The sequence below is a fragment of the Aspergillus japonicus genome, assembly GCF_003184785.1.
Source record: "Aspergillus japonicus CBS 114.51 unplaced genomic scaffold BO86scaffold_26, whole genome shotgun sequence".
Lineage (NCBI taxonomy): Eukaryota > Fungi > Ascomycota > Eurotiomycetes > Eurotiales > Aspergillaceae > Aspergillus > Aspergillus japonicus.
Window position 1 is genome coordinate 19,074 of NW_020291663.1, and position 14,147 is coordinate 33,220.

The window sequence follows — 14,147 nt, forward strand, 5'->3', positions numbered from 1 at the left end:
AGCTGTCGTCGTACCCATGGTTTGTACAAGAGCATCCGTCGGCAGAGCTGCCTTGAGCGAGCAGATAGTAAGTACTGCAGATAAATCTTTTGAAGAGAATGAACTCGTAGAAGTGCTGCTATACTGTACTGTTTCCCCCCCCTCCTGATTGCATCAGCTGCGCGGCTTCATGCAGCGTACGCTGTACTGTACTGTACCTCTTCGCAAGGCGGCAGCCATACATTTCGACCTGGGCGGTCCATGTCATAGTTTGGATTTGTGATGATTGATGGAATATGACGCTAAGGGAACACATGATGCATTATTATGTGAGGCACAGCTGAGGGGTTGGTTTAGGGAATTATGGAGTATAGAAAGAAGCATTGGAGGTGCAGATATGAACTTGGAAGGTAGATGCATACACTGCATACATTTGCTAATGCTACTTTCCTCCTCTCCTTCTGGTACTTCTCCTCACACCAACCTTTTGCTCCTTCTCCTTCTCCTTCTCCTCCTCCTCTTCATTCTTCCCACGCTTCCTCTTCCCCCGGGTATATTGAAGATTGATTCCCTCCTTCTCCTTCTCCTCCTCCTCCTCCTCCACCTCCTCCTCCTTCTCTGCCACCCCATCCACACCCCCAAACCTCGCCACAAACGCCACCTTCTCAATCTCCGCACACCCAACCCCCAACCTCGCCCTCAGCCTGCGCACCGCCTCCCACAACTGTCGATACTCGCCAACAGTATACTTAACATTCAACTCCCCGCTCTTCCCCGGCTTAAACGCCTTCCCTACCCTCCCCAAATCGCCGCCAGGGAAAACCCTCAAACACAACCACAGAAACACATCATCACTATAAAACGGCACCCCTTGCCCATCACCGTCCCCCTCACCATCATCGGACGACAACAAAACCGACAACACCAAACTGCCCGTCGCAGGACCAACGCCCCTCAACGGGCCCGTCAACGTCTCCAACGCAGTTCCCGGGAACGTCCCCCGCAGTTCTGCATCCCCGAGTAATCGAAACGCCGACCCCGTCGCCTCCCGCACCAGACGGTCGGGGTTTGAGCGGATCATCCCCAGTAATGCGGGGCGGAATTTTCCGTGTTTCCTTTTTAAATGTCGCTTAGTACTGCTGTGTAGTTGGAGGAAACCATGTTGAGGAGGTGGTGAGTTATGCTCCGGTAGCCTCGAATCACAACAGAGAAGTAGTGCAGGGGGAATGATAAAGCAGGCATTAGGTAGTAAAAGTAGAAGGGAGAAAAAAAAAAAAAAAAGAGGAAAACAAAACAACGTACATCTTCCACTCAACCAAACGCACCAACTCCTCCTTCTCTAGATACGCACTTCCTTCCCCATCATCCGCGAGAGTGGTCGAGGCGCGTTGACGGACTGCATCCGGGAGGATCGTGTAGCGGAACTCGTCGAGGGCGAGGTAGGTCTTCACGGCCGCTGACGCATCGTCGGGATCTTCAGTTGCACGATCCTTGGATGCGGATTTGCTTTTGGGTCTGCTCCTGCTACTGCTGGCGCCGAATTTCTTCTCGGTGGTGGTGGTGGTGGTGGTGGTGACTTTGCGCCGCGTGGTGGATTCCACGGTGGATGGGTATCTCGCTAGAAGGGTTTGGAAGGTTTCCTTCGTGATGTGGTCGGGGTCATAGGTTTCGTGGGTGGTCATTGTGATGGTGGTCGTGATTCAAGGACAAGTTGGCATATTAGGGATTTACATAGAATCATTCTACAGGAGTTGTTCAAAGCTTCACAGTGGTGGTACGGCTAGCACCAATACAGACGTGGAGATTATGCTTAGGTAACGATCCTCCCTCCACTGCGTCTCCCATACATGTAGTACTGTAAAAATGCAAGATATCCATGAGGCTACAAGAGGAGAATTTCCATTGAGCATTGCATATTGATGGCTTCGTTGTCTAATCATAAGCTGTAGAGCCCGTCTCCCATCAACATCTCACTGCACTTCTGCACAAAATTGTCCAAAACCCATTCCGTGATTTCCTCTTCCACACAATTTATCCACTGAACCGAAGTCTGATACAGGAAAGGTTAAGAGGGAGAAATATAACAGCAGAATTACAAAGGACAGAGGGTCTAGCCCCGAAATGAAGCGAAATTCTATCGTGTATCATCATCCGGACTCTCCTTTGGGTCACCCTTGGCAGGGTTCGAGTCGGGGTTGACAAAGCTCACCCGCTTCTCTTCCTTGCCGCGTGATGGAGGAACCATTGATGTCGCCATTAGTCGGTCTTTCTTCTTAATGCTGCCACGTCGCAGCGACTTCGATAACGGTGGTGCCTGGGGCGTCCCCGTGCTTGCCATCCCCATATCTGACTTCGCCGGAGTAGCGGCAGCCGATCGCGCGCTATTCTCATCGCCATCCTCGACATCAATATGGCCCAAATCTTCGTCATGATCGCCTGCTTCAGAGGAACTAGGTCCCGGATCCGAATCCGACACATCGCCGTAATCATCGTCATCACTCACGAGACTCGGGGCTTGATTTGACTCGGCTGTGTTCGGACTGAGATTCGAGGCTTGTTCTGTCCCTTCGAGTTCTCGCAAAGGGCCCCTCTGTGAGCCCTGAGGAAGACAAGACATGGAAGGATATGGCGAATGGTAAGCAGTAGACCGGGTCGGTGTCGAGGTTTGCAGGGGTGGGGGCCTGTGATCCAGGGAATCCAGTCCCTTTCGGCTACCAGGGCGACGACTTGTCGCCTGCGAGGCTGTCGTACGCATCGGTTGCCTGCCCGCACGGGCTCCCAGCGGTGTCTGATCCTGACTCATCTCCGCCGAGGGTTGCACGGACCCGGCATCTGACTCGCCATCGTCATCATCAGAATAGTCATTCAAGTCTACCACAGTTTTGGCATCTCCGACCAGTTGTTCTAGGTCAACCGCAACGCCCCGAAGCTTCATCAGATTGGACAAATGAGGAGTCGCAGGGGAAGACATGAATGGACCTTTGCCTGCCGTAGCGGATATTGTCTTTGGATCAGCGCTAGATGCTCGAGGCGTCTCCACTCCAGAGGGAGTCTGTCGAACAGGGCTAGATCGTTTTCGAGGAGTCACAGTGGCGTCGGATACAGGTGTAGGCGTCTTGGGAAGCGGCTCAATGACATGCGCCGACCGAATCAACGGATGAATGAAACCAGCTGTGGCCGGGCTGGAAGTTTCGATTTTGCCGCCAATTACTGCGCCAGCCTCGTCCACTTCCACAGGTTCGCCCGACTCAACTGCCGCCGCTTCATGGCTAGCGTAGTTTCGGCTGTGCGCAATACGACAGTGGTTGATGAATCCCTGCGTACTAGAGAAATTGTCCCGGCGACAATCCAGACACACCAGCTTGACGAGTAGATTATCCGATTTTCGTCGGATGAGCATTGGGCCAGACTTGTCCTTTGGCTGCGGGTAGCCGTTGGGTAGAGACTGCAATCTTCCACTTGTGCCTCGTTGCGGTCGCGTCTTACTAGCGACGTAACCCAAATCCCCACAGCTTCCACGAGTCGAGCGCCCTTCAGTCCATGGACTAGCTAGGCCGCCAGTCATTGGGGTAGCAGGTTCTAGCTCCCCGCCATCGAAACGAGGATCTGGGATTAGCCATCTTGCGAGATGGCGACTGTACGGGCCATCAGTGACGCCCCAGGGTGCTGGAGACAATGGCGCAGGTCCATTTTCGGGAGCCCACACTGCCATGCCCGTCCCGCTGCTGACAGCTTGCGAATAGCCCGCCACATTCGAACCCGGATAAGGGATCTCTGCGCATCGGCGTAACTGCTCCAACGCGACCTGGCACTTTGCAATTTCTTGGTCGATCAATCGAAGTTCGTTGTGCTTTAACAACACCTCCAAGCTAAGCTGGGCCTCAAGCGTTTCACGCAGTGTATCCACATCTACCTTCCGTGCGCCGGTGTTCTTGGTCACCACAGGAGGTTCAGATGCGCTCTGACTTGGAGGGGGCGGCGACGATCGCGACATCACGGGCGGCGAATTTGTCGGAAGACTGTTAGGCGGTTCGAGTGACCCAGTATCCGTGTCGGTGGCGGCTGACGAGATATCCTGCTCGATGGCGATCGAGTCGCACGGCGCGTTCTCGACGCGCAGCTTGGTGGCAACCGGAGTATCCTGACCAGGCGTCATATCCGTGGAATCGGAGCGCTTGCGCTTCAACTGGGGCAGAGGGATGGCGTTAATGCCAGGCGCAGGGCATGGCGGAGTCGCAAGCATTTTCAGCTCCTCCGCCATCACCTTGTTTCCCCCAATTGCAGAGGACCAGGGTAGCAGCCGAAACATGCCATGCGAGTTGTGGTCGCAAGTCCTTGTGGTTTGCGACTTGCGTTGCGACAAATGCGCCAGGTCTGTTAGATGATAGAAGAGTGCGCACGAACGAATCAAGGATTAATTATATGCTTCGCTGAACGACCATACACCAGTGTATGCGAAATGCGACCGATCTAAATGTGGAGAGGAGAGAAGAAAGCGAAGTAGAGCGAAGCGCTCAACGAGAGAATGCGTGTCGCTGCCGATGGGTCGGACAAGTCGTTTGCGACCGGCTGAAACCCAGCAGGGGGGGGGGGGGGAAGGAAACACGGGGCAAGAGTCAGAGGGAGGGAGAAGGTCACCCCCACGAAAAAGAGACAGATGCCGGTAGCTCCGAAGGGTAGGTAGTAAGCATGCACCACGCGGTGATGAGAAGGGCAAAATTGTTCAAATTGATTTGTTGATAGCGTAATCGACCCAGACAAGGAAGATGTTCCAATAGCAGTTGCAGTAGGTTAGAGCAGTTGGGTGGGTGGGGAGAAAGGGATGTAAGTAGGTAGGTAGATAGTAGCAGTAGTAGGGGTAGTAGGGGTAGGTATAATAGTTGCAGAAGTGGTCGGTGTGATAAGGTAAGTAGGAAGTAGAATAGAAGAAGAGTGTCGTAGGGCGCAAGAAGTGGTTGGTAAGTTAGTAAGTGGTGGTGGTGGTGGTAGTGGTGATAGGGAATGGGTGGGAATAAAGCCGAAGAACGATAACGGGGAATGATAATGACACGGATAATAATGATCATATAATAATAAGAATACGGAGTTGGGAAGCGTGTCCGTACTTTGTTGTTTCCTCTTTCTTTTTTTCCCAGTTGAGGTCACATGTAAGACGGAGAGACAGGCTGCGACAGGAAAGGGAACCTGGAAGCAGGCGCGGCGAGTGACACTCGGGAGGCAAATTCCACGGACAGTGGCGTAATCTATTAATAATGGGGATTGGAGGGATACAAGCAGCAGGGTTGATGCGTCCAGTGGATTGGGTCACTTCTTTTTGGCTTGTCGCCTGGATAGTAGAAGAAAGTTAAGGGCGCAGCCCAAGGAAGAGAAACAGAGAGGGGGGGAGATGTTGAGGGAGGGAGCGAGAGAAGTAGAAGAGGATGAAAGAGAGAAAAAGATAGGGAACGAGCTGGACAAGGAGAGGAGCGAATTCCAAAAAAATCCAGTCCAGAATAGCCCACTCAACAGCACGATTCAGGATTCACAGGATGCAGAGCAATAAGAATAATGGCCCGTAAACAGGAACCTAAAACGGGAGGGAGGATTCGGAGTCCAATGAATGTGGACCAGGCGAAGATTGTCTTCCGACCAGGGACCAAACCGGTTTAAGCAATGTGAAAGGTTATTTGGCAATGATGAAGAAAGCTGGTTGAGAGTGGATGATGGATGGGGTGGAGAGAGCAAGAGAGAGCAGTCGAGGGAATAACAAAGAAGCTGGGAGAAGAGGGCGGAATCGAGGGATTCCCAGAGGTGTTCAAGGGAGAAGATGATATGAACGACAAAACGTAACCAACGATTACAGGAACGCAAACAACAAGAAGAGTAAGAAAAAGAGGAGAGGAGAGGAGAAGGAGGGGGAAGGGGAGAGAGAATGTGTTGTTGTTTTGTTAGTGATTTAGTGTTAGTGTTAGTTACTATTGATTGATTGACTTATTTTAGAGCAACGGGGATAATAGTATGGCACTGGCACTGGCACTGGTAGAGAAAGTAGGGAAGACGAGGGGAGGAGAAAAGACTAAAGAGAGGGAAATGGGGTTCTTCTTTCATCATCGTCACTGGCACTAAGTTACTACTGTACTGAAAGAGGTGGGAGGGGGTTTTTACCGCCTTAATTCACTCTGGGGTGGGGAGTCCACTTTTCTACCTACTCTGCGCACTCCGTCCACTACTGAATTTACTGATACATCCTCTGATACTGACTCTGTTGGTACTCCGTACCATTGCTCAACTCGCCCTTCAACCTATGAGAGAGTTAGCAGCGTACAGCCAAGCTGCAAGTCCCCACGATTCCGACTCATGGTTCTATGCGAGCAGCTGCCTGTGTTGATTGATTGTTGATTCTTGTGGTGAGCCTGCCATACAGGTCGAATCATCATCTATCCATGATGACTGCCTGAACTTCTAAACCAGACGAGTGGAGCCTGAATCGAAGAATCCTGGGCCTGGACTGGTCCATGGATGGCCGGGGTACCGCCTGCGCTAAACTGTCCACTATTCCTGAAACAGTTGAAGTGATGCTGCTTTCTCTCTCTGTTCCATGCTGCTGTTGCTGTTGCTTGTGCTTTTGTTTTTGCTTTGCTGCTGCTGCTGCTTGCTGCTAGCCTGCTACCTACCGCAAGACCTACCACAAAGTACGAGTACCACCACGGTATCGTATAGTAACCTCAGATACCCGGTTCTCAAAGCATAAGTCTCTATCTGCCAATCTCTCGCTCATACTTCTCTTTCCACCCCCAAACCAATGCAAAGGAAAGAACTCGCTTACCGCGATGTCAACAAGTGCAATGTATGTACCCCTCAAAAAGGCCCAACATTGAGCCATATTTGCTTGTTCCATGGAATCGGATCCCATCTATCCTGAATTAGCTTTGTCACACATGGTCATTGTCTTTCCTCTCGCCGTCAAGCCTGCTGCCCGTCTGCCCGTCTGCCCCCCTCCCTCATATGATAGATCGACCTGATCGTCGCGTTTGCCCACCGGCCGATGTCGTTACATCATCCACTCTCGTCGTCACCCGCGCCGTCCGTTGCTCCGTGCTCCACTTTTGCCCAATATAGTTCGCAATTGAGTTCACTATGACCTCGTCGGCATAATCGAGTGCTGGGCCGCCCATGTGTTGGAGGCGCTATCACTGGAGGGTTGCTGCACTTCCGAATCCTCCGCGACTGGTGGACATTCTAGTGTCCTTTGTGATGTGTTCTAGAATAACGTTCAATGGTCAGAATCCATGGTGTGACAACTTTTGTTGTAGCGTCCCTTTTTCTGAGGCCTAAATTCTCAGCCATATGTACAGTACAGTAGTGCATCTCAGAACTAACTTATCTCTTCCTGTTCCTGACTCGGCAACTCGAGTGCCATTCGTTTAATGGAGTCTCATGAGGTGCAACTGGTCGTATTGCAGTGAAAAGGAAAGCTACTAATGGAGTTGACAGCCCCAGCGACAAATCCTATAGGCCAGCAGTCGTCACAGGAAGCTAATAGATGAAGAGTGATCAATGACTCGCACAGCGTGTGATACACGGTAGACAGGCAGTGGAGCTCTCCTCTTATTCAATACAACAAGATCTCACAACGAATCTGCCTGCCCCTCTCACCGTACAGGGCACTTAGACTAACCTCACACCAAAATAGCCATGCACGTGTGGCTGCCATGCTCTGTGCAATGATCAGTTGCGTGACAACATAAGTATACTCTAAGTTAGCTGCTTCCATACTCGTAGTAGTTCCTTCTCTTAAGTTCTTCCTCTTCCCCGCACCCCCCAATGGCTAGATAATCCAACAAACCACGACGGTAGACCACTATTACTAGGGCATAGTGCACCTATGATGTTGCATGCGCGTTGCAGCTTGCGAATTATGAAATTTAACATCAGTTAATCTTGTCCGACGATATATCATATCAACTACCAAGTCTCGACAAAAGATTCGCACTGGTCGCCGATACCTCAACAAGAGTCCGGGACTACCAAGATGAGGATGGACCTACGAAGAAGAGAGGATCGTCTATCTAATCTAGTCCACCAGAGAAGCTAAGCCATTGCATCTTCCACCATATGTGCCACCCGGATGAACGATCCTTTCATCTCCCATTAGCTATGCTCCAGCGACTGGAGCACATCTCTTACTCATGCGCATCATCATCGACATTACCTCCACTCGTCTATCCACTCGTCTAGCTCGGAATACTCTTGGTCAAGACGGCTCAAGGAAAAACATCACAAATCTACAAAAGCCACCATTGGATGATCATTCCGATTGGAGAGCCTGTTATGATGCTGCCAAGATAGAGATAGTGCTATCATGGATCTGTTCATGCTGTCCTGGAAAGGGCTCGTGTGTCAATTAACTTAAGCAAGACCAATCACCGTCCAGAGAGCTCTAAGCTCCCACCGCACTGGCCAGGCGACGTACATCACTACAACACGAACCTTGCATACAACGAACGGCCTTGAGGGAGCGGTCTTATTTGATGATATACCTTGCAAGTGGCCAATACCCACGCGCTGACCCTCCAAAAGCCCAATCCCTGTGCGCGGGTCTGGGAAGCCATAGTAGGTTATTACAATGCAACACATTGATCAAAATGGAGGCTGGTGGCCATTGGTGACTGTAGTGAAATTCGAAACACCGAGCTAATAGTGTGGCGAAGACTGTAGAAGCCGAGAGAGCGATCATTGAAACTGTGTAATATTGGTATAAGGCAAGATCAAAAGTGAAGCGGAACTAATCACAAATTGAGAGCATAAAAACAATCACCTTTTTATTCCACATTCCCGTCCAATAGCGCCTGGGTTATGCAAGTTGCAGGGTCTCGTCAATTGGATCCATGTTAGAGCCCAACATGTGCGGCATATGACAAGAGCGTAGATAAAAATGCTGCCCAAAACAAGCTTTTAAGATCAACGATAATCCAGGCCACGCCAACATACTCACCTAACGACGACTCAATTTCATCCCGGAGTCATACAGAGACAGAGCATTGAGCAACATGTATCAATTGGAAAAGCAGCAGTGTCAACGCCATACACAAAATCAGTGGCCAGCACCGACATCGACAAAACGAAAATAGATCTACCTTCTACTTGAGTCATTCACATATTTTGTTTTTGTTTTAGGTCATCCAAGGACCCATGCAGGCTCGCACCCCGGAAAAGTGCCGTCTCGTATCGTCAATGCTCCCCAAGTCATAACAAATCCAAGCAACCTCTCGTCACTCCGCTTATTCCGTCATCCGCAAAATGAAGTTGACAACGACAGCAGCCAGAAGCGCCAGCGCCAGCACGGTCGGTCCGAACCGGTCGTCGATGCCACTCTGGCCGCGTTTACGTATACTCTGCGCCCGCCAGTGGAAGGTCACCAGGGCATAGATCATGGCTGCCATGGCGATGACGGTGAACAGGCCTGCGGAGATGCGGCCAATGCGGTCACCGAAGTTCAGGAGACCGACGGCTAAACCACCGAGGATGACGGTGAAGTTGAGCCACGAGAGAAAGGTACGCTCGTTGGCGAAGAACACCTTAGGCTCGACACGGGTAGGCAGAGCAATGCGCTTGCCTTTTGGAGTTTCGTTAGCTGTGGACATTGAAACCGAGGTAGCATTGGTGGCTACTGGGACCAAAAGGGATAGTTTCACTCACCAGGAGCGGTTTGAAGGAGGGGCTGACTCGACATCGTGTGAAATAGTAGGAGTTAGGGTGTGGTAGGCCTTGGGTAGGTAGGTGTTGGTGGTAGTCTGAGCCCGCAAGGGAGGATGGCTATCAGAGCTATGCTGAGGTTGAGCAAAGAGTGAAAGATGAGAAGGAGAAGAGAAGAGGGAAAGAGTAAAGGAAAAAAAAAAGTAGCAGAGCAGAGCTTCAATTGAGGTTTCTAGTTTGGCGCACGAGGAGGCCAAACGAAGGGGCTAGGCCGAGATAGCGCTGGCTAGTTCTTTGCTAAACGGATTGTAGCGAGGGAGAAGACGACGGGCATTGATGTAATATGAGACCGGTGTTAAGAGGACGGGCGGTGATTCGAACCCGGGACGAGGCCCCCGCGCCTTTGACGGCCGACACCTTCCCCGTTGCGTCCGTAGCGGTGGCGCACCCTTATGTTCTGCCCAAGTCCACCGCCCGATAGCGCGCACGTGCTCCATTTGTTTGCTGTGATTGATAGCCTCAGGTCTCCATTGGCCACTTCGATTGTTTCGGATCATCAATGCCCCGGGAACTGTGGCGGTGGTACCGGGACTATTCCATATTGGGCAAGCAGCTCTTTTCCCTGTCTCTTTACGGCCTAGCGGGCCGTCAGATACAGCCAACCAGCAGTCCGCAAAGCCACACTATGATGCCGCCTCAACTAAGTTGCATGTTTCCAAACATCCAAACGACCCTCCTGATAACAACAGCGTGGAAGGATCTCTCTCATTCACTTGCTTCACTCTCCTTCATTTTTAGATCTCTTCGTGCGCTCCTGCATGCAATAATTGGAAATTCGCATTTGGTTAGTCTGAGCCAGCCTTATTTCCCCTCTTGTTCGTCAGATAGGGAGAGCGTCTGACGTTCCCCCCCCGTCTTTCGGAGCCACATTCCTGGCTTCCCTGTCCCTCACTTACCCACCCCACAATCACCTCTCCAGCGTCCCGTGGTCGTGCCCACCGTCTCGACCCAGACAAGACACCGCGGAGCTTTTGAACTACGCTAATCAAGACATCGAAACTTGCCTTCAGTAACCGGTTTAATCAGCTCGCTTAATCACAATGGCCGTCGAACCCGCTCCCACGTCTTCTGTACGTCTCCGACTTCTCCTTATGCATCCATTATCTTAAGGGCGGGCTGTCATCACCAGCTCACGAGACCGACAAACGAGGTTCACTGCTAACAATCCACTTCTAGCCCGTGGCCACTTCCGAACTGACCAAGATAGCCACCGAGGTATGCAACCCGGATAGTATCAGCGGTAAACAGTGAAATCGTCTCCGCGAAAATACCATTGCGATTGACCTTCGTCCCACTGTCGCCGATCACTGAATCACCCTTTCCCAACGTCTTGCATCTGAGCGAACAGCGTCGACGACACACTAACCAGCAGACCCTCAACAGGCCTGCGATTTCGCCCTCAAAGATGTAACGGAATACGATCACTCCCGGGTCGCAGACTGGAACTCGCACATCATTGTATGTCCGCCTTTCCTGCCCCCCCTGAATTCACCGCGCGAATCGCGCAACCAGCCAGAACCCAAGACTAACCGTGTTGCTACCTACCCCGCCCCCAGAACACTATCCTCAAAGCCCTCATCAGCGCCACGGCTCCCTCCACCGCCTCTTCTTCTCCCCCCTACCGCTTCGTCGTGAACAGCACCATCGTCCAACAGGGCCTGATCGACAAGTCCGCTGCGGCAGACGGCACCGCCGCCAATGCCGGCAAGCGCGGAATGCACTCCGCCTCCGGTGCCTTCTGGGACGTCAATCGGGATGGAATGTGGACGTTCAAATACCCCGGTGCCGAGGAGAGGGGCCTGGACGTTGTTGTCAGTGTGACGTGGTTTGCACTGGGTTAAACCGCCAGTCTCGCAATATAGGAGTGGAGGAGCACTTCCACGAGGGTGATACATCCTGACATTTATAAAGGTTCATATTGGTTATCAGCCAGCGAGAGCTATCGCGCGTTGATTGGTTATATCAATTGGAGCGGGGTTGGCACCGTGTTCTGGTTTACTTTCTTCTGGAAATTGCGAGTTTGATTCTCTGTTTTGAAGCCGTGATTCTTGTTGTGCTGAGAGAATGGAGAATGATACCATGGTCTTGTTGTAATAATTGAATTTTGAGGATATATTTCTACAGATGTAGCAGATTTTCCTCCAAGTATCGAATAAACTCGCATGTGGTATTTGAATCGAAAGGTCTTGCTCAACGTCCCAAGAATAGAGGTAAGCGCGCAGATAGCTCCTGAAACTCCCAAATGATACAAGACAAAACAGACGCCGGTCCCCAACACAGTCAAGTCAAACCAAGCCGAGTCAAATCAGTGAAATCAATACCTAGCGCCATGCTAACCCACAAAGCCCCTGGAAAGATGCGAACAACAGCGCGAGGCGGACGGATAGCGAAGAACGGCCATTGTAACGAGAATTCTCCCACCCGTCAACTCTGGAAAGCAAGTCTAACGGGGTTCAGAGTAATCATTCAATGCCACACATACTGCCCCGCGATGATGACCACTATATTGTCGAATGATCTGTCCGGATGCCAACTCCCACAGACGCGCATAGTGGTCACTAGATACGGTGACAAGGTAGGCCGAGTCGGCGGAGAAGGCGCAGTCCCAGACCCAACGTTGGTGGTTCGCGAGCGTAGTTTCGAGGAAGAGGGTGCCCGTGGCGGGGTCCATAGGAGGACCGTCTGGCTGGACGGGGAAACTCTGCTGGGGCTCGTTGTTGACAATGGGCGGTGTACCATCGAACAGACTGAGAGGGTTGATTTCGATCTCGGATTTATTGCTGTTGGGGGACAAGGGGTCTTGGCTGTCGGGTGTCGATGTCGGAGATGATGATTCGGGTGCCGCAAGCGCCTGGGCTTTGGCTTTGGCGGCGGCCATCTTCGCGGGAGGGTAATCGAGGTCAAGATTCCATACTTTGGCGGTGTGATCCGCCGAGCATGTTGCTAGGTGTTTGACGTCCGGGGAGAGGAGGACGCGGGTGAGGTAGTCTTTGTGTGCTTGGAAGGTGCAAATGGGGACGATGCGGGTGAGCTCGGCATCTTGAATCATGCGCCAGATGTATACATTGCCCTGGATTTATGATCATGAGTCTGCTGCAAGCTGATTGCGCATGAGTCCGGGTGCTGGATGGGTACCTTCTTGTTTCCTGCGCAAAGGAGAGACCCGTCGCTGGCGACGCTCACACTATGTACGGCGACGTCGTCTTCGGGGATCAGCTGGTGGGTGCAGACACTCTCTCCCAGATCCCAGACACGAACGATACCGGCGCGATCTCCGCTGATGAGTTCGCCCTGATTAGGATGGATGACCACGTCGTTCACCGGGGCTTTGTGGGCGTAGTTGCGCTGCAAACTGCCGGTGCGCGTGTCCCACACTTTGACTGTGCCATCCTCGGAACTGGTGACCATCCACTTCCCCTCGCAATGAAAGGCCACACCCGTGATGTTATTCGTGTGGCCGTCGAAGGTCATGACCGGGTTGGGATTAGTAGACTTGATGTCATACAGTTTGACATTGTTGTGTCCAGCGGCGGCCAGGAACCGCTTGTCTGGCGTGATGCAGAGACGGTTCACCTGCGAGTCTGGATGCTGAATTGTGCGCGAACAGATTCCGGACAGCGCCTCCCAGAACCTGGGAAGTAGTCAGCGACAGCGCTTAGTTCAGATGCAGTGACTGTCATGTCCATACCGAATAGTGTGGTCATAACCCGCTGATAGTCGCAAATTCGTGGGCCATTGGTTAGTCGATCATATGGAAGATAGCGTATCTGTTGGAGGATTGAAAGTCCGATCGCTTACCTGTGCAGAGAATGACGCTCATTTTGAAAACGCGCGAAGGGAGAAAGAAAACAGAACGGCGGTGGAAAGAGGATGGAGGGACAAGGACTCGGAGCTGGTGAACATTGAAGGTCAGTCAGCCAAAGCCGCTCGGCTTCCTGCCGGATCTATGTTAAGGCTGCATCAAGGTAGGAACTGGCACGTGGGCGGTCAACTGAGCGGTGGTAAAGGCGGCACGACAGGCAAGGGATCAAAAAAAAGCGGCGTTGATCTTCTCCATTCCATCTATTCACACCTCGACAGCTGCAACCCACGCAGTCTGTTTGCTTCAAAAGTGACATAGGCGCCTGTCTGATATTTGGCAGGCTACGTGCCTAGTGTCAGTCTCTGGCTCAGCCCGATCAACAAGATCTGAACACTTCTCATCGAGACTCCGAGTTTTCGCCCGGACTACTATGCGGCTTACGATCCCGTCAATGTTCGTATAGTGACTCGGCGCCTAAAGGAGGTACGGATTGCAGTCTTTATCTTTGTGACCAGACGCTTGAAAGGGACGAGTTTCTCATTTTCATTCTCAATAGCCACTGTGCGATCGATGGCGGGCATTTCTGGACTTTGAGTCCCGAGATCACCAGCACTTCCACGCTACCCTACCA

General features: G+C 51.9%; 6 protein-coding genes across 6 annotated transcripts; 1 reads left to right on the plus strand and 5 right to left on the minus strand.

Moving 5' to 3' along the window:
- Positions 1 to 421: 421 nt before the first annotated feature.
- On the minus strand, positions 422 to 1,708 carry BO86DRAFT_456420 (uncharacterized protein; the record flags this gene model as incomplete). Its single annotated transcript, XM_025677164.1, has 2 exons — positions 1,282 to 1,708; positions 422 to 1,094 (listed from the first exon to the last, which is right to left on the minus strand). The coding sequence occupies exons 1-2, from the start codon at positions 1,659 to 1,661 to the stop codon at positions 422 to 424; spliced, it is 1,053 nt and encodes a 350-aa protein (XP_025527327.1). The 5' UTR covers positions 1,662 to 1,708.
- A 161-nt stretch (positions 1,709 to 1,869) lies between these two features.
- Positions 1,870 to 4,590, minus strand: BO86DRAFT_389428 (uncharacterized protein). Its single transcript, XM_025672130.1, has one exon. It carries the CDS (start codon positions 4,238 to 4,240, stop codon positions 2,114 to 2,116), a length of 2,127 nt encoding a protein of 708 aa, XP_025527328.1. The 5' UTR covers positions 4,241 to 4,590; the 3' UTR covers positions 1,870 to 2,113.
- On the minus strand, positions 4,451 to 5,205 carry BO86DRAFT_97279 (uncharacterized protein). Its single transcript, XM_025677836.1, has one exon. The coding sequence runs from the start codon at positions 5,043 to 5,045 to the stop codon at positions 4,614 to 4,616; it is 432 nt and encodes a 143-aa protein (XP_025527329.1). The 5' UTR covers positions 5,046 to 5,205; the 3' UTR covers positions 4,451 to 4,613.
- A 3,534-nt stretch (positions 5,206 to 8,739) lies between these two features.
- BO86DRAFT_339293 (putative vacuolar transporter chaperon Vtc1) lies at positions 8,740 to 9,959 on the minus strand. The gene is made up of 2 exons (XM_025669010.1): positions 9,658 to 9,959; positions 8,740 to 9,574 (listed from the first exon to the last, which is right to left on the minus strand). Exons 1-2 carry the CDS (start codon positions 9,689 to 9,691, stop codon positions 9,240 to 9,242), a joined length of 369 nt encoding a protein of 122 aa, XP_025527330.1. The 5' UTR covers positions 9,692 to 9,959; the 3' UTR covers positions 8,740 to 9,239.
- A 499-nt stretch (positions 9,960 to 10,458) lies between these two features.
- On the plus strand, positions 10,459 to 11,872 carry BO86DRAFT_389431 (dynein light chain Tctex-type family protein). The gene is made up of 5 exons (XM_025672131.1): positions 10,459 to 10,498; positions 10,725 to 10,784; positions 10,891 to 10,929; positions 11,098 to 11,172; positions 11,271 to 11,872. The coding sequence occupies exons 2-5, from the start codon at positions 10,755 to 10,757 to the stop codon at positions 11,553 to 11,555; spliced, it is 429 nt and encodes a 142-aa protein (XP_025527331.1). The 5' UTR covers positions 10,459 to 10,498; positions 10,725 to 10,754; the 3' UTR covers positions 11,556 to 11,872.
- On the minus strand, positions 11,853 to 13,612 carry BO86DRAFT_339297 (WD40 repeat domain-containing protein). Its single transcript, XM_025669011.1, has 4 exons — positions 13,513 to 13,612; positions 13,403 to 13,424; positions 12,850 to 13,345; positions 11,853 to 12,784 (listed from the first exon to the last, which is right to left on the minus strand). Exons 1-4 carry the CDS (start codon positions 13,532 to 13,534, stop codon positions 12,158 to 12,160), a joined length of 1,167 nt encoding a protein of 388 aa, XP_025527332.1. The 5' UTR covers positions 13,535 to 13,612; the 3' UTR covers positions 11,853 to 12,157.
- Positions 13,613 to 14,147: the final 535 nt, after the last annotated feature.

Excerpts from the sequence above, each read along its gene's own strand:
- BO86DRAFT_389431 (XM_025672131.1), top strand. The coding sequence starts at position 10,755 with ATGGCCGTCGAACCCGCTCCCACGTCTTCT. Across the intron at positions 10,930-11,097 it reads TGACCAAGATAGCCACCGAG|GCCTGCGATTTCGCCCTCAA; the intron begins GTATGCAACCCG and ends GACCCTCAACAG. Across the intron at positions 11,173-11,270 it reads ACTGGAACTCGCACATCATT|AACACTATCCTCAAAGCCCT; the intron begins GTATGTCCGCCT and ends CCCCGCCCCCAG.
- BO86DRAFT_97279 (XM_025677836.1), bottom strand. The coding sequence starts at position 5,045 with ATGATCATTATTATCCGTGTCATTATCATTCCCCGTTATCGTTCTTCG.
- BO86DRAFT_339293 (XM_025669010.1), bottom strand. The coding sequence starts at position 9,691 with ATGTCGAGTCAGCCCCTCCTTCAAACCGCTCCTG. Across the intron at positions 9,575-9,657 it reads CCTCCTTCAAACCGCTCCTG|GCAAGCGCATTGCTCTGCCT; the intron begins GTGAGTGAAACT and ends AAACTCCAAAAG.
- BO86DRAFT_339297 (XM_025669011.1), bottom strand. The coding sequence starts at position 13,534 with ATGAGCGTCATTCTCTGCACAG. Across the intron at positions 13,425-13,512 it reads GAGCGTCATTCTCTGCACAG|CGGGTTATGACCACACTATT; the intron begins GTAAGCGATCGG and ends TGCGACTATCAG. Across the intron at positions 13,346-13,402 it reads GGTTATGACCACACTATTCG|GTTCTGGGAGGCGCTGTCCG; the intron begins GTATGGACATGA and ends ACTACTTCCCAG.
- BO86DRAFT_389428 (XM_025672130.1), bottom strand. The coding sequence starts at position 4,240 with ATGGCGGAGGAGCTGAAAATGCTTGCGACTCCGCCATGCCCTGCGCCT.